General features: G+C 39.5%; 1 protein-coding gene across 1 annotated transcript; it reads left to right on the forward strand.

Moving 5' to 3' along the window:
* The first annotated feature begins 9140 nt into the window (after positions 1 to 9140).
* On the forward strand, positions 9141 to 14249 carry LOC145982531 (uncharacterized). The gene has a single exon (XM_083115986.1). The coding sequence runs from the start codon at positions 9141 to 9143 to the stop codon at positions 14247 to 14249; it is 5109 nt and encodes a 1702-aa protein (XP_082972112.1).
* The last annotated feature ends 8483 nt before the right edge of the window (positions 14250 to 22732 follow it).

The raw sequence follows: 22732 nt of genomic DNA on the forward strand, positions 1-22732 counted from the left end.
CTGGGGGTGAACCTCAGTTATGTAAGACTTTCAAAATATCACATATATGGAAATGGCAGAATTTATGTTTAGCTTGTCTTAAGATTGCTTGGGGCGCTTTCTTATAATAGGTAATTAATATTCCTAAGTTGACAATCTTATAGTATAATTATTTTTTTCTGCTTGAAAAAACTAATGACGTCGTAATGTCTAAAAGTTTCTTTGCTTTTTCTAATTCGAATTTAAATCTTTGAAAATATTTTGAATTTATCAGCTAACTATGGAGAACCTACATTGTATAATTAAATAATGTAATTCTGCGGCATCTCTTATCTTAATATGTAATAATTTCACATCAGTGCTCTCAGTATTGAAAGTCATGCATACTTGAATCCAAAATTCTACATTCATTTGTAATGTGTGGAGGGGCGGCTGCTCGAGGCGCCGCCCTCGGGGGCGTCAAACCGTAATCAACACCAAAACTTTATTTCTGATTGCATAAGCGTGGCTATTTTTTTTTTGTTTGAGCTTATTTTTAAGTCCTCACAGAAACGCTAATTGGGACTAGACCTTCATTGATTGATTGATTGATTTGGTGTTTAAAGTCCACTATATGCCCAGAAAGGCTAATTGGGACTGGACCTACAGTTTAAGGCGGGATCCGCACAGCTATGTGCGTTCACTGGATGTTATCAGTTCTAAAAGGATTTGAACGTGATAAGTAGAGTAAGGTTGTGCCAGACTGCGCAGTTTGAGTTCATAATTTTATATTCAAGCTATGAAACTACAGACACACATGAAAAAAAGCAATACACATTGCACTATCCTTTGCTGACTCACAGTAAATTTCCGAAAGCTGAATGAATAATATTTCTGCATGAAACAATTACAAAACCGTGACCATGCAAATGCGTAGTCTTACCCGCACCGTCGCATTCTCACGGTAGGCACAGTGAATCCCGTCTTGCACTTTGGTTAGGAATCGCTAACACAAATCACAAATAAAGGTTCCTGTTTCATACGAGGTGCAATTTTCATGCCACCACTCGTCACATGTGGAACACTGGATACAATCTTCTACTGGAGGATCGCTGTATTTCTCATTACAACCTGGGCAATTGTACTCTTTCTTCTGGCGTTTTCTGCTTGCTACATCTTCAACAACGATGTTCCGTTTCTCTTTCCCCTGAACTTTCTTCTTACTCTTCTCAGCCAACGAGGCTTCCAAGTTGACTTTGAATGGAGATCCAGTTAACACCCGAGACTGCCTTCTCTTTCGTCGGCGGTGCTGAATATGCTCTGCACGTGGAAGTGGTGATATCTGGTTAACGGAAATGTGCCCTTATGATCCAGTATTGTTAACCCCACTTGTTGAAGGCTGCTCACCTGGAGTTTCAGCTAATACATTTGTCACAGTAGAGGGAAGACACTCGTCCTCAGTGAAGATGTCTTGATTGAAAGGGCATAATCCAGTCATATCAAAGCCCTTCATGGCATTCCCAACTGTAGCTGCCTTTCCATATGCCTTTGTAAAAATGGATGCCACTTGGAAAACTGTGATTGGGCGACTCGGATGGTTACTCATCCACTTATCACACACAGATGAATAAAACGACTTCAGTGGACCAAAAAATGATCTATCTAATGGCTGGGCCTTGCAAGCCACACACTTGCACCTGCAAGCCACACATGTGGGGTAAAACTGCGCACGTGCGCAGTCGTGCCCCGTGCTGCATTCCTGAACAAATCACGTGATACTGCCCAGCCATTGAACAAAGCAATGGAAACTAATACACAGGTGGACTCGGCATTAACACAGCTTCTATCCATTAACATCGTAATATTGTATACATTCACAGCGAACTAGTACTCAAAACACGTAGTACCAAAAGAAAAAGCAAACACCCTCAAAATCTTTTCACTTACGTCTCTCAGCACAACGAATTTCAAACGTATCTTCACCACTGTCCACAGCTAGCTACCATCTTGAACGAAGTAACGGTGGCGCAGTGGTGCCAACTGTGTGTGATTTTCACCTCGAAAAACCGGTGCGCAGTCTTACCCACCGCGCAGTCTTACCCCACCCTACTCTATACGAAAAATCATGCAGTAATTTAAGGTTAGAAATTTACCCCAATGTCATTTGAAGTGCCAAACAAGGTTCTTAACCTACAAAATGGCGGTCGCAACTCGCGAGTACTCGTACAATACAGGGAGGGCTAAAAAGATTTTACCACTTATATCGCAATTTGGAGGGGGGATGAGTTCTAGGTTTATATGCCTTGCAAGTGATTATTGGAGACATGTTATATGGAAACTGTAGTTGATATGTAATTGGTATGTGTTACTTGCTGTAATTGCAGGTTTGAAAGTAAAGTTTAAAGGTATATAAAAATATACTAACCGTACGACCTTGTCAATAGAAATAACTGAGCACGTGTTTAATTACAAAACTTTCATTATCCTCAATGTCATGATTATTACCTTCCTCATTATTTTTATATGTATGACGTGGTCGTGTCCTTTGAATATAGTGGTATAAATTTTGGAAGCTAAACAAAAATATTAAATAGGTTTTGTTATACCAGTAAGTCAACGACCACTTCACATCAGCACTGGCCAAAATTAGAGCCAAAAAAAGGGTTGGTTGTCAAAAACTAGATCTGTAAGAATATTCAAAAACCCGCAACCCTTTTCTCTTTTTACTCTATCCCACCATTTATCGCCACTGTGCTAAAATCATCATTTATTCCAAAGCTATGACCACAGATATAATTGGCCCCTTATGCTGATTCAGAAATTAACGTGGATCTCGAGCACCCAATCCCCACCATATAATATAGTTCCCAGTTTATTTAGTAGTCGAGACTTAATATTGGTTTCCGTGTTCGTGGTCGTCTAGCCACGAAAACTGAAACGCTCTCAACATATATATCAAAACAAGGTGGAACGCTAATGAACGTAAATATAAGAACAATTGGATACGTCGAACTTCATTTTAGTGGCCATTTATTGTAACAAACTATTTTCCCGTACAATTAGAAACTTCTCCTCAACAATTAACAAAATCTCTCCCTATACATATAATTGTCTGTACAATATAATAAAACCCACGTGGAATAACAAATAATTTCCTTTTACCCTACATGTCGTTAAAATTTATGACAATGAACACCCATTAAATAAATACAAAGGCATGTTTATGGTTTAGGCGATCGGAATCCTTACGTTATTATATCGACGATATTCTCAACAATCAAGATGTCGAATTTTTAACTGTACGATGCTTGGCATGGAATAAATGCACTAAGGTTCAAAACACTAAATGGATAATTCAAAAACTATTCCTGAAAAACATACTGAACTAAAATGAGCGGTCAATTAACTTTAACATAAACCAAAATAAGTTAAGTTATTATACCTAGTTATTCCATGTCCAGACATCAGTCAAATGCCACAGTCAAATTCATGTGTCGACGAGGATCCGATCACCCTCGCCTGTGTTCAAGGAAGGGTAAGGAAGCTCCTTACTGTACCAATGCCTCAGCTGCAACTTCTGTTCTCTCGGGAGAAAACTTCGCCCATAGCCGAAGCTTTCCCACTTGAGTTACACGGTTCTCCCGCTAGGGGAAACAGCCTTGCCTGATTTACTCTGCTCGACGTCTAGAACCGAGCGTCAGGAACACAATGACGCAAATCTCCTTGATAATATAACGAGTAGAATGTGGTGGAGCTTTTAAAATTATACGAGTTATAAGCAAACACCACAACCTCCCCCGACATCGAGAAAAATCAACACAGGCACCTTACAAAACAGTAAAAAAAAACAAGGCAACAATCCTAATAATTTACAAGCATAACAGCAATGACGAATAAGAGTGAAAATACTAACCATCAAAGTTGCCCATAAATACCATGTCTAGATATAATTCTTAAGCAGATAATACATTTCAAATTTCCCATAATATTCCTGTTCTTGTCCTTTTGTGTGTTTATATATATATTTTTTTACATTTTTTGTTTTAAACACAATAGTAATGCCCATCAATATAAATGCGATATATAAAGTATGCAAGCTTTTTTCCCAATACAATATGAACACGAAAGCTCCAATATATTAAAGAAACCCACAGAGATATATGAAATCTCACTCAAGTGATAGACATACAAATATTTATATATACATATATGCTAAAAACATGACATGAATATACCTTTCCCTGAATGAAAATATGAAAATAGCGAACCAGCGCTTTTAATATAAATACAAATCCATCCCTATAATGGATACCAATTTTCTTTAAATACTGGAGATTCAAAGTTCAAAAAATGTGGAAATATTTGGGTATGTAAACAAGGCAAATAACTACTCAATCACACTTGACTGACACCTTTTGCGGATGGAACCTGTAAAAAAGAAAGGCTGTCCTGCCAAAGAAAGTTTCTGCTCGGTAACATCCTAATGTCAGAATCCTCTTCTAGCCAGGGTACAAAAATAACCTCCAATCCAACAAACGCATTCGTTTAATTCCATAAAGTTCTCATATCCAATTAGATCAGGATACCGTTTCTTAAACACACCACTTCTTCAAGGACATCAGAGTGCTTCCCGCACAATGGATTCAGGAGAATACATTCACCATAAAAAAGTACATCCAATCCATATTGCAAACATTCCATTTCCACACAATCTTGGCGAAAAAATTTCCATTTCTCGAATATTAAGGAGCCTTCGTCAAAATGCATCCCGCATAATGAACTTCATTAAAGAGAATCTTCTGAAATCTTGCTACGAATATTAAATATACAAGGTATACATCCTTGAAAACTTTTCACTTTAAACACTCACATGTTGAGGTACAAAAATAATTTGTGAGATAAGCACATTGCACTCGAAAAAAACATCGAGGGAACTTCACTAAGTTAACACATCCTTGGGATGCTTGCAGGGGAAAGAAGACAGTACCAAACATACCGGAAATCCATCGGTGTGAGCCCGTCTACACCGTCACAGAGATCCAAGTTCCAGATCCATGTGAGCCATCGACGAAACGACGAAAAAGTCCAATCCAGGCTGCGACGAAAAAAGGCAAGGCAGTGGCAACCATTGAAGAGCAGGTGCATGCGAACCAAGCAGAATCTGTACTGGCAGGTCAGCAGGTGGCAATCATACAGCAATGAATATATTGCGGAACATATCTCCATCAAAGTAAAAAACATGAAACAAAAAAATAACCCAAGCATTAATAAGAAGAACGAATAGAATAGAAGAAACAAGAAAGTATAGAAAAGAATGATGGAAATATTCACGCAACAATTATTAAACTGCCAACTTTACTACAATTTTGATTCCGAACAATACAATACAAGCTTTACATATTATGCCCCTGTTGAGGGGTATTCGGTAACCTAACTCTACAGAATTTTTGAAAATGCCCCCATCGTAAACAGCGGCGGCATTGCACATTTCTTACATTATATGACCTCTGAGTGGTGCCTGTTAAATTCACATTAGGAGAAGGCGTCGCGGTTAACCTTTGTATCGAAGTTTCAACTTTTGTATCATCATTTGCCGGATCCACGTTAAATTCGTGCTCCATAGAAGGCGTTTCTTGGGCATGGCTTTCCAAATTCAAGAGGCAAGCGCCTAAATCTGAATCAGGCTGGGAAAGCACCTCTTCCTGATCTGACCCTTCCCGTAAATGGTATGGTTTTAAATGCATTACATGCATCTTACGCAGAAAGACTTCTGTTTCAGGATCAACCAGCAGGGCAGTAAAAGGTCCTAATAATTTCAAAATTTTTGCGGGACCCGCCCAACGTTCCATAAGCTTTGCCGCTATATGGTTTAAAGCATTACTTTTGGGAAATACTTTGTACAGCACCAAATCTCCATTTTTAAACTTCACACCCTGACGCCTGGGATCGTAACGTGCTTGGCGCTTATTCCATACTTTCGCCAAATTTTGAAAGACCTGTGACCAAATTTTTGCTCTTTCCTGAGTAGGGTTTGCCCCTAAATCATCTTCCCCCTGAAGTTCCCAAAAGAAATGCAAGGGGCCATCTAACTCTCTACCAAAAATAATTTTAGCTGGTGAACATTTGGTACTTTCATGTACTGCAGTATTAAATGCGTAGGCAATTTGCTGATGAGTAGTATCCCATGCCCGATGGTCTGTAGAATGATAACAGATCAGGGCAGATTTCAAATTACGGATAAAACGTTCCGCCAAAGAAGGTTGCTCAAACAAAAAGGTGTTGAAGAGAGTAGAGCGAAAATACGAAGCATTATCAGAGACAAGCTCAGCAGGGCTACCAAAATAGGTTTCGAATTTCTTAAAGCCATAAACAATAGCACTACACTCTGCCTCATAAATTGACTGACGTCTCTCCAATGGATTCCGCTTTCTTGAAGCAAATGCAATCGGTCGTAGAGAACCATCAGCCTCACGTTGGTTCAAGGAGGCCCCAATCGCCAACCCTGAAGCGTCGCATTGCGATACAAAGTCTTTTGAAAAATCAGGCAATGCCAACACCGTATGATCAATAAATTTCCGTTTTAGAGTCCTGAATTTAATGTTATCCTCCTGGGTCCAACTGAAGGTTGAATTCTTCCTCTTTTTATCAGACAGAAAGGAAGTTAAAGCCGCGTAATTTGGAATAAACGTACTGTAAAAACTCAATAAGCCCAAAATTTTTATAACTCCCTGTATTGAGCGTGGAGGGGGAATATCCTGAATAGCAGAAATGCGATCAGGATCCATTATCAATTTCCCTTCTTCAATAATATAACCCAAGTACGGAAGCCATCCACACTTTTGGACGGATTGACCGTAAGTCCTGCCTCCCGAAAGGCTTCTAATACCAACTTAAGATGCTGTATATGGGATTCCTTGTCAGGTGAAAATATAAGAACATCAGAATAATTTACCAGAAATTTATATTTATAACTCCCCAAAACCTGATCCAAGGCTCTGCCAAGGAGTTGTGTACCAAGGTTAATACCAAAGGGAACTCTCGTATAACGATATAAACCCCAAGGAGTACAAAAAGAGGTAACATCACGACTGGGTTCATCCAACGGTAATTGATGGAACGACTTGTTGAGATCCAAAACCGAAAACACTGACGCCCCTTTCAGGTGCTGTAACAAAAGGTCAATTTTTGGGAGTGGAAAAGAATCGTACGTAACCAACGTGTTGATGGTTTTGAAATTACATACAAGACCCTTCGATCCATCCGCCTTATCCACCATGAAGCAAGGGGTAGCATAAGCAGACCGCGATTCCTCCACAATGCATTGTTTCATCAAATCGTCAATAATTTCCTTCATAAGTTTTAATTGATTTGGATTTAACTGATAGTGTTTGGAACGAACACTAACATCGGACTTAAGGGGAATATGAAACGGGCCCAAACGACATTTTCCTACTTTGTCCGTAACGACGTCATCATAAATAGTGAATAACTGTTGCAGTTGATGACGCAGGGGGTCAATAGGTAAGGGAGAAGCAACATTATCATTTACTGCAATAGTCTCCCGTGAAGGGGAGGCACATGAAAATGGTACGCCATCAAGCCAATAGGGAAAAGAAATTAAATTCTCATGAAAAGAAATTGAAACATTATGTGAACTCAAAAAATCACTACCCAATATCAAATCAAACGGCAATTCATCAGCAATCCAACAAGGTCATTTCCATGACAAAAAATCAATTTTGATTGGTAACAAAACATGTTCCTTTAAGGTGACGGTTCTATTATGCACGTCATTAAGTACAATGCAAGTTTGTTCTATGGGAGGTAACATCATATGCAACACATTATACATTGTTCGCGAAAGAATAGACACCGAACTACCTGTATCCAACAAGGTACACACTGGATGTGTCCGAACTGTTGAAACAATAACAGGACATTTAGTAGTTGAAATATCAGACCTAAAACTTTGTTGCAATTTATGAGCTTGTGAACCTGGAAGTTTATTCTTATCAACCGGCGTGGACACACACGTTGTATGGGAAACAACCGGGGTACGTAAAGATACCGAAGTTTGACACTTTTTAGATAATGTGTGCTTCCTCGACGCATTTTTCTGCTCCTTGAGATCTAAGTCCCTGGGAGGTAAGCGAAAAGGAATACCGTCCTCTAGTTCAATATGCCAAATATCATGAGCCAATTCAAAAAATTCCTGCAAGGAACGGGGTTTACGCTCGCAAAAAAGGCGATTACGTGTATTCATAGATAACCTCGAAATGATCTCTTCAATCAAACGTTTATCAGCCCATGTCAATTGGAAGGTACGGGTGGCATCTATGACCTCGTTAAGGTAGTCATACGAACTCTCAGTTGGAAGTTGACTACGAGTAACAAAGGCGGAAATGAGTTCCTGCAAAGCATTACGGGTAACAAGGCGCTGCCAAAGAGCGCACTTAAACACAGGCCATGGGAACTTACGCGAAAGAAAATTGTTCGGTGAACAATGTATATAATTAGTGTTTTTTATCTTGTTTTCCATTTTTGTGTATATGTGTGAGTTATTCATGTGAAGTGTGTGGGAGTAAGAAACTGCGGAACCTCCCGCATACTTGATTTCGGGAACTTACACACCCACAAGTAAATTCGGGAACGTCCCGAGAGGTGGTAAATTCGGGAACGTCCCGAGAGGTGAGCCAGGCTCTTAGCTTGGGCGTTGCCACGAGAAAAGAACAGTCGTCATCAGAGAGTCATCGTGAGAAGAACCGTGTCACACGCGCGCGGTCACAAGTGCGCTGTAGAGACATCCTACAGCAAAACAGACAGTCCTTCGTGTATATTGTTTAGTTATTGTATAGTCCTTCGTATATGTGTATTATAGACATTAAATGTATGTATATATCGTCTTTGTGCGTCTGTTACTTAACCAGACACCGTGCGGGAACCGACGCATTTAGGATAATTCGGGCCAGGGTGGAGTTCAGCCAGTTAGCCAATGTAGTGCGGGGCTTTCTGGAAACTGACACTCAACAAATGGTCCTCCGGGCCGGATGCGTCGCAATTGTAGTATTCGTGCCGTATTCCGGTAGTTTGTCGTCGGGAAATCAACGAGCCAGAAGAAGAGTCAACGTGCCACACCCTCGGTCCGCCATATGCGTTTAGCGTCTCTTGTACGACGAGTCAACATGGAGCAGTTACAGGCGTCAAAGACAGTCCTCAAGCGGGAAGTTACTCGGATTGAAAACAAGTCAGCTTCACCAACGCTGGAAGGTGCTACACTTCAAGTCTACATAGACAAGGTCCTTCAACTAAGTGCAGACTGTAGTGCATTACTTGTGAATCTCGCTAAACAGTGCGAAGAAACATTGTTCTCTGAGTACTACGATGAACTGAGTGCGGTGCAAGACCGATTAGAGTTCTTGTTGGGCTCCCTGTACCAAAAACAGAAGGAAGCCGTTTCTCCCGTTGTCGCGGTCGCGGTGAACAGTGATGCGAAAAGTGACGTTCGGTTACCAAAACTAACATTACCAGAATTCAGTGGTGACATTCATCAATGGTTGTCATTTCGGGACTTATTTGTGGCATCGGTTCATGACAACAAACACCTCAGTGGCGCTCAGAAGTTGCAGTACTTGAATTCGGCATTAAAGGGTGAACCGTCATTATTAATCCAGTCCATCGCAATAACGGATGCAAACTACGAGGAGGCGTGGAATCTGCTAGTTTCGCGGTACCAAAACAAAAGAGAGATAGTGAACAGCACGATTAATCGCTTGGTTAATCAACCTTGTGTGCCATCACGCTCGGCTACAGGGTTACGCAAGCTCATTGACGTCACTTCTGAGTGTGTGCGTGTGCTGAAGGTTTTGGACATCCCTGTAGAGGCTTGGGATGCAATTTTAGTCTTTCACACCACCGACAAGTTGGATGCAGAATCTAGGCAACAGTGGGAACTTTCCCTGAAGAATGCAGAAGTGCCTAAGTTCGAGGACCTGACTACGTTCCTGGATGTGCGTGCCAGAGCTCTTGCAGCGTCTACGGTGACCTCCAGCCTCCCAATGTCCAGCAAACCCCCTCCCAGGTCTACTGATCGTCAAGTAAAGAAGAATGTGAATTCGTATCACACAGGTGCTGAAACTGTGTGTCCTAAATGCCGCGGACACCACAGGTTGCATACTTGTCAGAAGTATCAACAAATGTCGGTGAAAGAACGGTACTATTTTGTGAAAAGCAACAATCTGTGCTACAACTGTTTGCAATTGAATTGTAACGTCGGAAAGTGTACTTCGCGCACGTGTATGGTGTGCTTTAGAAAGCACCACACATCCCTTCACTTCTCTCCTAGTGAAAATCCCAGTTCTACGCGGCAAGTAACGTCCCACATCGCCAGCAAGAAGAAAGCCATTCCGTTGCAGGAAGTTCTCTTGTCTACAGCCACCGTGGGCGTGAGGGATAGACATAACAACGTTCGGCATTTTCGTGCACTCTTAGATACGGGCTCCGAGTGTACATTTGTCACGGAAGACTGTAGTCAGCAATTAGGCCTTCGAAAGAAACACATCAGTGTTGCCATATCCGGTATTTCGGCAACCGGTATCGGTACTTCTCGTTCCATGGTGGACCTACAGTTTAGGTCAAAAGCGGGCAACGAAACGTACACCACCAAAGCCATCGTTGTGAAGAAGATTACAAATAATTTGCCCAAGCAGCAATTCACTTTTGATCAACAGTGGACTCACCTACATAACCTTGATCTTGCCGACCCGTCCTTCAACAAACCAGGGAAAATAGACATTTTATTTGGTGCAGATATTGTTCCCTTGCTTCTAAGACCTGAGAAAGTCGCAGGTCCAGTAGGTACACCGACAGCCATAAGTACTTCACTTGGGTGGATTCTTATGGGCAGAATTAACGTTCCGCGCAATAAACGCGCAGTGTCTTCACATCATGCGTCATGTAGTGATCTGGACGCTACCCTACAGCGCTTCTGGGAAATAGAGACTGTGCCATCGGTAAAACTGTACAACGAAGAAGAAAACTTTTGTGAACAACATTTTCGGAAAACACACGCACGTGACATCGACGGTCGTTATGTTGTGAGATTGCCCTTCCGAGAACAAAGCGGTGTTCTGGGTGCTTCACGTTCCCTAGCGGTGCAGCGTCTCAAACAAATGGAGAGACAACTCGTCAAGAATCCACAACGTCAACAAAAGTATGCTGAGTGTATGCAGGAATACATAGACTTGGGTCATATGAGCGTCATTTCGAATTCAGAATTACCTGTGTCCCAAGAAAGCAGTTGCTACCTACCACACCATAGTGTCATCAAAAAGGACAGTTCTACAACGGCTTTACGGATCGTGTACGACGCCAGTGCGAAGACGACGACAGGAGTTTCCCTCAACGATAAGTTGCTTGTAGGCCCTAAGATACAAGACGACATAATGCCTTTGTTGCTACGTTTTCGTACGTATCAAATAGCCCTTACTTCGGACGTTGTCAAAATGTTTCGACAGGTGAAATTACACCCAGATGATGCAGAATATCATCGCATTGTGTGGAGGAAGTCACCGAAAGAAGAGATACGAGACTTCAGATTAGAGAGACTGACGTTTGGTACGGCTAGTGCTCCTTTCTTAGCCACCAGGTGTTTACAACAGCTGGCCCGCGACGAAGAGGCAGACTTTCCTGAAGCAGCGGCGATTACATTGAGAGACTTTTTTGTAGACAATCTAGTGACTGGCAGTGATACAGTAACGCAAGCTATCGCGTTACAAAAACAAATAAGTGAACTTCTACAAAGAGGTGGTTTCGAATTGCGGAAATGGTGCTCGAACAATACACGAGTACTGAATGAAATCCCGGTACATTTGCGAGAAACGAACTTTGGATTGGATGTGAGCATAAATGAACATATAAAAGCACTCGGGATCGAATGGCATCCAGCGAGTGACGAATTCGCGATATCAGTGACGCAACCCGCAATTCGTGAGCAGTTGACCAAGCGGATTTTGTTATCAGACATCGCGAAAATATTTGACCCCCTAGGGTGGATATCTCCAGTAACTGTCAAAGCAAAGATATACATGCAAACACTTTGGCAAGTTAAACTTGACTGGGACGATGTACTTCCACCAGAACTAGAAATTGCATGGCGAAGTTTTCGGGCGGAGTTGCATAAGTTGCAGGATGTTAAGGTGCCTAGGCGCATCGTGTCTTCAAAACCGCTAACGTGCGAACTGATAGGCTTTTGTGACAGTTCCGAGCGGGCCTATGCGGCCACTGCCTATTTACGTTCTACATACAGCGACGGCAGTATTGAAGTGCATCTTGTAGCAAGCAAAACGAGAGTCGCGCCTCTGAAGAAAGTGACTCTCCCGAGACTCGAACTTTGTGCTGCAGTGTTACTCATACGTTTGCTGCAGACAATAAAGGAAGCTCTTCATTTGAACATTACAGAGATCCGTGCATTTACTGACTCTACAATAGTTTTGTGTTGGATAAACTCTTCTCCTTCTAATTGGCGTACATTTATTGCCAACAGAGTTGCTAAAATACACGACGTTCTCCCTGCAGAGAATTGGTTCCACGTGTGCAGTGAAGAGAATCCAGCTGATTTGGCGACAAGAGGAATTTCTCCCTCAACCCTGTTCGAACGTGATATTTGGTTCTTCGGCCCACAGTGGTTACGTAATCAGTCCTTCAATCCTACACGCACGGTCAACGCAGCAGCAACAGCTGAGGTTGAGAGAGAGAGAAAAAAGGGTCTTCTCGTATTACAGTCTTCGGTCGAGGTGGAGGAGTTATTAGTAAACAAGTATTCAAACTTATCAAAGCTCCAACGAGTAGCGGCTTGGTGCTTCAGATTTATGCATAACACCAAGCGAAGTGTTAATGAACGTCAGTTTGGACCCCTCTCAGCATGCGAACTTAATCACACGTTGCTTGTGTTAGTGAAACAAGCACAAATTACAGCATTCCCTACAGAAATAAAGCATTTGAAAAAAGGGAATCCTTTGCCTTCAAACAACCCATTACTCAATTTGACTCCTTTCCTGGACCAGGAGGGAATTCTGAGAGTAGGTGGACGTTTACACAATGCACAAATGACAATTGATAAGAAACATCCCATTCTGTTACCTCGTGAACATAAACTTACAGAGCTCATCGTGAAACATGAACATTTGAAACATTTGCATGCGGGACCACAATTACTTCTCGCTGTCCTACAGCAACGTTTTTGGATTATACGAGGGAGGGACTTAATTCGAAAAATTGTGTTTAAGTGCAAAGAATGTTTTAAGGAAAAACAGTTGACAGCAACTCAACTCATGGGTAGTTTGCCAGCCCCTCGCGTCAATCCAGGCCGAGTATTTGCAAATACAGGTGTAGATTACTGCGGCCCATTTTCAATAAAGAGTTGCCAACTCAGGTCTTCAAAAATCACCAAAGGATACGTCGCCCTTTTCGTGTGTCTTGCAACCAAAGCAATTCACTTGGAAGCGGTAAATGATGCATCAACGCCTACATTCATTGCTGCATTACGTAGGTTTGTGGCCAGACGTGGTAAACCTAACCAGATCTTCAGCGATTGTGGAACGAACTTCGTAGGGGCAAACAGAGAATTGAAAAAGCTACTTCAATTCATGCGACAAAAAGAGCACGTCCAATCGATGTCAGATGTTACGGCCTCGCAAGGCATACAATGGAATTTCAATCCACCGGGAGCAGCTCATTGGGGTGGTGTATGGGAAATTTCAGTGAAGGCAGTGAAATATCACTTGAAAAGAGTTATGGGCTCAACATTACTCACTTATGAGCAATTCATCACGTTATTGACACAAATAGAGGCGTGTCTTAACTCGAGGCCATTAACGGAGTTGAGTAGTGATCCAAATGACCTAACGGCACTCACGCCAGGACACTTCTTAACCGGTGATTCGTTACTGGCTGTACCTCAAGCAGACTTTACAACATCCACGTCGAATTGTTTGTCTAAGTGGCATTTGATCCAAAAAATGACGCAACATTTTTGGAAACGGTGGGCAACAGAGTACTTGTCCAGACTCCAGCAGCGGCCCAAGTGGATGGAGAAGAAGGAAAATCTACGGATAGGAGATCTGGTGTTGTTGAAAGAATCTACCCCTCCACAGCAATGGAAGCTAGGAAGAGTAGTGAAAGTTCATCCAGGACCAGACAAGTTAGTACGATCAGTGACAGTGCGAACAGCTGATGGACAATACAGACGTCCAATTGTGAAACTTGCTCCTCTCCCCTATTCTAAGGAGACATAAGTGTAAGTGTACTACATTGAAATTATTGATTGTGGTTGAAATTAATATTTCAACGGGGGGGAGTGTGTTCGGTGAACAATGTATATAATTAGTGTTTTTTATCTTGTTTTCCATTTTTGTGTATATGTGTGAGTTATTCATGTGAAGTGTGTGGGAGTAAGAAACTGCGGAACCTCCCGCATACTTGATTTCGGGAACTTACACACCCACAAGTAAATTCGGGAACGTCCCGAGAGGTGGTAAATTCGGGAACGTCCCGAGAGGTGAGCCAGGCTCTTAGCTTGGGCGTTGCCACGAGAAAAGAACAGTCGTCATCAGAGAGTCATCGTGAGAAGAACCGTGTCACACGCGCGCGGTCACAAGTGCGCTGTAGAGACATCCTACAGCAAAACAGACAGTCCTTCGTGTATATTGTTTAGTTATTGTATAGTCCTTCGTATATGTGTATTATAGACATTAAATGTATGTATATATCGTCTTTGTGCGTCTGTTACTTAACCAGACACCGTGCGGGAACCGACGCATTTAGGATAATTCGGGCCAGGGTGGAGTTCAGCCAGTTAGCCAATGTAGTGCGGGGCTTTCTGGAAACTGACACTCAACAAAAATCAAGCCAACACATACGTAGTATACCCGCAGTCTTTGGTATGCATTCCAGTAAAATTGATTCAGAGTCAAAAATATTTAATTTGATTACATGTTCAATGGCCAAAATAAATGCAAACAAAGAACGAAAATCGGTGCCATCGACCGAGTGGAAAAATTGTAACAAAAGTCACCGTATTATAACGGATCTGGAGTTGAATGTCCGAAAGATCTGGCGTTGGAGAAGGCGTCCGCAAAAATCCCAAAAAAGGACTCACCCGAGCACGAACTAACTGAGGAGAATGCTGCAACAGAACTGATCGCGACGGTTGAGGTGTTAAATTAGCAGTGGGGTTACATTTACGGAGGAATTGTCACCGGGAGGACTCTCTGGTATAGTTTCTAAAGATTTGCTAAATGGCCTGGCACGTAAGGTGGAAGGAACAGTTTGATGGCTTATCATACTAGTTTCCAAAACATGCGACATACTAATTCCCCAAAAAGACAATAATGCTATAGATGAAAGGAAAAAATATAAATTACAATAACCTGTGTTGGGGGGGAGGGGGCTCGTTTGTGCTTTGCTACCATTGAATGTTGTGACGTGGTCGCGTCCTTTGAATATAGTGGTATAAATTTTGGAAGCTAAACAAAAATATTAAATAGGTTTTGTTATACCAGTAAGTCAACGACCACTTCACATCAGCACTGGCCAAAATGAGAGCCAAAAAAAAGGGTTGGTTGTCAAAAACTAGATCTGTAAGAATATTCAAAAACCCGCAACCCTTTTCTATTTTTACTCTATCCCACCATTTATTGCCACTGTGCTAAAATCATCATTTATTCCAAAGCTATGACCACAGATATAATTGGCCCCTTATGCTGATTCAGAAATTAACGTGGATCTCGAGCACCCAATCCCCACCATATAATATAGTTCCCAGTTTATTTAGTAGTCGAGACTTAATATTGGTTTCCGTGTTCGTGGTCGTCTAGCCACGAAAACTGAAACGCTCTCAACATATATATCAAAACAAGGTGGAACGCTAATGAACGTAAATATAAGAACAATTGGATACGTCGAACTTCATTTTAGTGGCCATTTATTGTAACAAACTATTTTCCCGTACAATTAGAAACTTCTCCACAACAATTAACAAAATCTCTCCCTATACATATAATTGTCTGTACAATATAATAAAACCCACGTGGAATAATAAATAATTTCCTTTTACCCTACATGTCGTTAAAATTTATGACAATGAACACCCATTAAATAAATACAAAGGCATGTTTATGGTTTAGGCGATCGGAATCCTTACGTTATTATATCGACGATATTTTCAACAATCAAGATGTCGAATTTTTAACTGTACGATGCTTGGCATCTAAGGTTCAAAACACTAAATGGATAATTCAAAAACTATTCCTGAAAACCATACTGAACTAAAATGACCGGTCAATTAACTTTAACATAAACCAAAATAAGTTAAGTTATTATACCTAGTTATTCCATGTCCAGACATCAGTCAAATGCCACAATCAAATTCATGTGTCGACGCGGATCCGATAACCCTCACCAGTGTTCAAGGAAGGAGAAGGAAGCTCCTTACTGTACCAATGCCTCAGCTGCAACTTCTGTTCTCTCGGGAGAAAACTTCGCCCGTAGCCGAAGCTTTCCCCCCTGAGTTACACGGTTCTCCCGCTAGGGGAAACAGCGTTGCCGGATTTACTCTGCTCGACGTCTAGAACCGAGCGTCAGGAACACAACGACGCAAAACTCCTTGATAATATAACGAGTAGAATGTGGTGGAGCTTTTAAAATTATACGAGTTATAAGCAAACATATGTTAAATATGTGGAAAATTTAATAATTTTATTGAAAACTTTAAACACATACCGATATTTTCAAGGGGAAGGAATACTATGATTAACGTTGTCATAATAAGCTCTTCGTTCTTGAATCGTTTCTAATAAACGCAAATACTAATGTATAATGAATATTACCTAACTCCGAAAAGTATTCTCTACTAATTAACCTAACAGGAGTCGTCCTGGATTCCATCAACGTAGCGTGAAACATAATTCTGTGCATTCTATTAGTCAAACGTATAGCCTACACCTCGTTGCCGAGTGTGTTCAGTGGTACAATGGTATCCATGAGTATTACCGTGGAAATTGTCCATCACCATATCGTGCACTCATCGACCCAATAAGATCTTCAAGAATTGAAAGAAATCTCAAAACAAGCTGTTGACAACTTCTGCACGAGCATACATAAAAATCCATCGCTTAAAAACATAGGATCTGAGAGAAAAATGAGGTAATGAAAATAGTTTTGTACAATTTGCAGGGTAATACTCATGGATACAACCGTACATACACAGACGACCTACACTGTTAGAAGTTACCGTGAAATTTACTACATCCTACAGCAAAAATTTTACGGACTCCACCGTGGATTCGGAAAATACTTCCATACCGTTTTAGACCAAGCCGCGCATGCGCATTTGTGTCGCTCGTCAACTTTTACAGGCCAACATGGCCGAAGCGTATGTTTTTGTTGCTATGTTGTGCTTCTTTATCGATGGTTGTGCTTCGAATGCCTGCGTGGAAAGTAAATCTACATAACTCAAGATACGTATAATGTTTTTATTTTTTAACATAATGGAATGAAAATTCATTGTAACACAGTTTGTTAGTGCTATATTATTATTATTGTACTGCTGTACTATGCAACGAAGCCAAAACCACGTGTATTTATTCAATTTGCCTGTGTAGTGGAAGATATAAATTCATCGATGTCTTTATCACATGTACCACATTGCAAATACCGGTCACTTTCATTAGGTAGTATACAAACGATATATGAAGTGCGTGTCTGTTGTTTACAAGTAGTACTCAGAAATTTTTGAAAGCAGAAACTTGTAATTGCCGAGTTACGGATGGTAGAAATGTTTAGTAATACAGACTGAGGTACAATTTTTTCTTACTTGACAGGTTTTATGTAACATAAAATGTGCTTCAAAGCGCGGAAAGCACGAACAACCGCGATATTGGATCCCAAACCACAGCTCACGTAAATTAAAAACCTCCTATCTCGGAGTACTTTCGCAACTTTTTATTGGTCAAAATTGGTGTATGCACATTCAAATAGCTTAAAATACGTGCAAATGATAACGTCACCAAACTTACCACTACTAACAATTGTTACACTTCTACTTTGGTTTTGTGAGTTTTCAGTCCTTCGTGTTTGATTTACCTTATTTTATAATACATTTAAAATGTAAAATTAATATTTATTTTCAATTATTGACTTTTATTATTAATATTTTGGGTGCACTTGCACGAAGCCTTTGAGCTTTCCTGCTTCAGGCTAAGGAAACTGGGTACTTTACTTCATAACTCATTTCCCTGAGCTAAAAACAGCAGAAAAGCTACATAAACAACTTAATCTTTATAAAAAATGCAAAAACTTTCACTTGGTGGTACAGAAAGTCAAGGGTACCTAACTATTCATCTGGCATAACAGCCTAAAAGTACTTGCTGAAATTGTATGGATTTCATCAGTAGTGACTGAATGATACTGTTAATCCTGAACCTCCACCTATAATAATTCCAGGGAAGGGTTTAAAAGCTTTACGGGAAAAAATGACACGGTGTGCTTCAATTGTCCCCTTCCTTCACCTATCCTGTACACTGAAAAAAAATCATGCAAATTAGCCGAAATTTATCTGAAAGTCCCAAAATTTTAGTAAAATTCAATATTGGGTTCTAGATCCCATCAGAGTAAAGATATTTTGATCTAGCTAAGGTTATCTGTTGAGAAGTATTTAATCTCATGGGAGATTTATAAATGAAGAACTGGTCTCCCAATATTGTTCATTTTATTCATAATTTTGTATTTAGGTAAGTAGAATTACATAGCTTTGACAAAAAGTCAAGTGAATGGTTAAAAATACAAATTTTGAGTAATTATAATAGTGTACATTTACACAAGTTGGAGGTGTTATATTTAACTTTGTATGTGAAAACAAAATTGAAACTTAGAAATTTTTATCTGCGGAACACTGAGGAATTTTCTAAAAAAAATTAGATGGCAACACTGATTTTCACTAATATTAACTATTTGGATGTTCCATAACATATTGAGCATCCACTTAAAATCCTTCTGCTAGTTCTAAGCAAATAATGTGAAGTAAAAGCAAAATTTTTGTAATAATTCAAAATTCCTTCGGTTTTGCGGCATTTTCCAAGAATGACACTTTTACATAAAAACTGAGTGGTACTGACATGAAAGATGTTAGTTCTTGGTGTTATTTTGTATTACCCTTCAAGTTTAAGCTGTTTATGACTGCAACAATTAGCATTCATGCAAATTTAACTGTAATTAGGTATCTTATGACTGATTTAAAATTCTTTTTCTCTCGCAAGAATTACAATTTTGGACAAAATTTGGATTTAAAATTCCAGTAATCAAAACAATGACACAATATAAGTTTAATACACTAGATTTAGGTAATTTATGGTTTAATTGTTATCATTAAGTTTAAAACTGTACAAAATTGTTAATAATTTATGGTTTTCATGCTCAAAATTCATTTAATTACAGATTTTTATGAGAAATTCTGATTTTAAGTCTGGAAAGTAAAAGATATGCAAAGAATTGTGCCAATGGGTAGTGAGCTGTGAAATTTCTGTGGGAGGTCCTAGAAACTGCATTGGAACCTCTTTCGGACAAGATCCACAAGTAAGTTGCTTTTCATGTTTTCAACTAGAACCTGAAGCAACAAAATACCCACCCCTCCTCCCATTAGAAATGGATCAAATAAGTTTTTTATAAGAAATTTGAAATGTTACTCACTCAATGGTTGCAAGTTAACTTGAAAGATAAATAAAATAAATCATGGTATAGGTTATTGAAAGTTTTCAATCTTGTGTTCTGACAACTATTATTCAATCCCCTTACCTTTACTTTCCATGTGAATGGCTGTATGTGAAAGAGTGGGTCATGGAATTGAACATTTACTTGAATTGATACCAACACACAGGGCCCACTTTTTAAAAAAAATGCTGCCAATTTATCATACAAACTCCTGTAACTATTTAAGGTCAGAGTGGGCTTTCCTTAAAAGTAGGCCAATTGACATTCTTTGAAATATGGACAATTTGCTGACCCAATACTTGTGCATCCCACTGTACCATTTATTATTTAATTATAATATTGGTCATTTCTCATGTTAGTATTGTCTCTTAGATCTAAAAGATGAATGGTTTAAACACTGAATGCAGTACTGGGTTTACCATATGATTTGGCACACACGGAACGGAAGTAAGATAAAGCCCATCATGCACCATGACATGAAGGCACAGCGCAATGTGGAAGTTGGGCCCCACCAGTGCTGTGATACCATAATTTACCACAGCTATACACTAAATTTCATGAAACGTTAAGTGGAGACCATGTTTCCATTAACTATGGGTTATGTTTCTATTAAATATATGGATGAAAACTGCAAACTTCTCTAAAAATGTGGAAAACGTGGTGGAATACTGATGATGATGATATGTGGCATTTTACAAATAAAAACAAATATGGAATACATATTTTCATGATTGCATTTCAACATGCAGGCTACAGTACAGCATGTTATTGTATCTCCATTTCTTGTTTCATTGCTTTTTTGAATTTTAGTTTTGTTTTCTGTTAACCACTTTAATAATACTCGTAATGACACTGAAAATGAAAAATTGCAAAAACGTACATAAGAAGTTCTCTTCTTGTTTTGAACTGACATCATGCAGACTTCAATTGTCTCATGGCAGTACAGACACCCAACTAACTGGATTCTCATGGTTCACATAGGAGATGTACTGCGTAGAAATTTTTGCAAAGAAAATTCAGGCTTCACCAGGACACAAACCAAGGTCTTTGGCATACCATGTCATTGCTCTACGGACTGAAATAAACCAGGGCTGGCTTAGTAGCTAAGTTAGTATAGTTACTTTTTCAAATTAGTTACTCTATGGGTAACTGGGAAGGGAGGGGGTGAGGCAGCTGAAACATGGTACTGATCACATCATCTCCACTGTAGCCAGTAGAGAATGTGGAATCATGTGCCTTCATGGAATGGTGACAATTTCTGTCACCTTTCCGCATATGTATTTATTTTTTGAGGGAACTGTATCAGTGGGAAACCACTACTGAGCCTACGCACCACTGAACACCTTTGACAATGTTATTCTGTTACTTGAGAATTAATGAAATTTTAAATTTATGCTGTTGCAATTGCATTTGGTTTTGTATCAAATTCCTTAATGGTATATTTCTTCTTCCCAGGTGATTTAATCCAGCAGAAGGGTCCTAAGTTAAGAAGAAAAAAGCACAAGTGCAGTGTAGTAATTATTTGACAAAATGCAAAGAAACAAGTGTAAAGTGAAAATAAATAAAAAGTAAATTATAATTATGTACTTGGTTGATTTGAATAAATTATTTATATTATTTGAATTATTATATCTCATTTGAAAATTCCATTTTTAAAACTGAAAAGTATTTCAGAGGATTGCACCAATAGCAGGGATGGAAGATTGGTAGTAATGCCAGTAAAAGCCAGTTTTTTTATCTTATTTTACTTTTTTTTTTTTTTATGTTGAATTGATTCTCTTGGGATATCGATCAAGTGGGTTTTGCAACTGTTTCTAAGCTTTTGAGAATAATGCCACTATCTTCAGGCTAGAATTACTTCTTTACCTTTACCCTGAAGATGAGAATAAAGTCAGATCTAGGAACTTCTCAGACTTTTGTAGAATTCATGTGGTCAAGGAGAGAGAATCTGTTCATCATTGTTCATCATTTGCCTACAGAAAAACTTCGGCTTATTATAGTATTGTGTGTGTTTATGAGTGCAATTTGTGTATTACTTGTTGCATTGTGAGGAACTTGAAGCGAAATTAATTTTTTTCAGTTCAATTACAGAAATTTTTGTAATATTTCCTAATTTAAGTAATAATAATTATTGTACTAACAAAGTAGTCTCATTATGGAAATGTATTTCCATAAATGCTAAAACATTGAAATTTTAAGGTTTGAGGTCTGTGTTTTCCTTTCTGCTTTCTATTATGTTATTCACAGGCATGGACGTCCGCAGAATTTTTTCCAGGGAGGGGAAAGCAAGGTAACTTTTTCCAGGGGGGCAAAGGACACATATTTTCCTCCAAAATAGTGGTGCCCTCTCAAAAAACAATATTTCAGTCTGAAATTATCATGTTTTTTCAACGAATTTAAAATAATTAACATAAATTACTGTTATTGAAATGAAATTATGTGTGAAATATATAATTTTTAAATACACATTCATTTTCCAGGGAGGGGCCATGCCCCCCCCCCCCTGGACGTCCATGTTCCCAGGGTTCCTGAATATCTGAAAACACTGAGAATTTGTTTTTTGCTTGGAAGGATTGTAAACATATTTCACCCTTTCCTCATAACTTTTTTCTTTGTGAATGTATCATATCCTTACAATGCATTCGGGCACACATACATATTGTAGTAAATGGAGAGGTATAGTTTCAAGTCCACTTTATGTTCAGATAGGCTAATTGGGGCTGGACCTACAGTTTTGAAGTGGAATCCAAACCATTGCATTATGCCTCCACCAGGGTATTGAACTCAGGACTCGATCACAAGGTAAGAATAATTTCATTGTGCCATCAGAGGGCCTGGAAGTATCTAATAAAATAATTAAAACATTGCCTTCAAGAACATGTTAATTTTGTCCAGTGAAAATGTATGTCATTGCTGGTTATGGAATTGGTGGATGCCATAGAAATGCTATTTAATTAATAAGTTGTAATTATTATTTTGGTATTTTTGTTTCTTTCTGCATATTGGGTTAAAT

This window comes from Lepisma saccharinum, chromosome 2 (assembly GCF_977018435.1).
Source record: "Lepisma saccharinum chromosome 2, izLepSacc3.1, whole genome shotgun sequence".
NCBI classification, from domain to species: Eukaryota; Metazoa; Arthropoda; class Insecta; order Zygentoma; family Lepismatidae; genus Lepisma; species Lepisma saccharinum.

What these genes read in the sequence shown, in the direction of transcription:
- LOC145982531 (XM_083115986.1), top strand. Translation starts at nt 9,141, where the DNA reads ATGGAGCAGTTACAGGCGTCAAAGACAGTCCTCAAGCGGGAAGTTACT.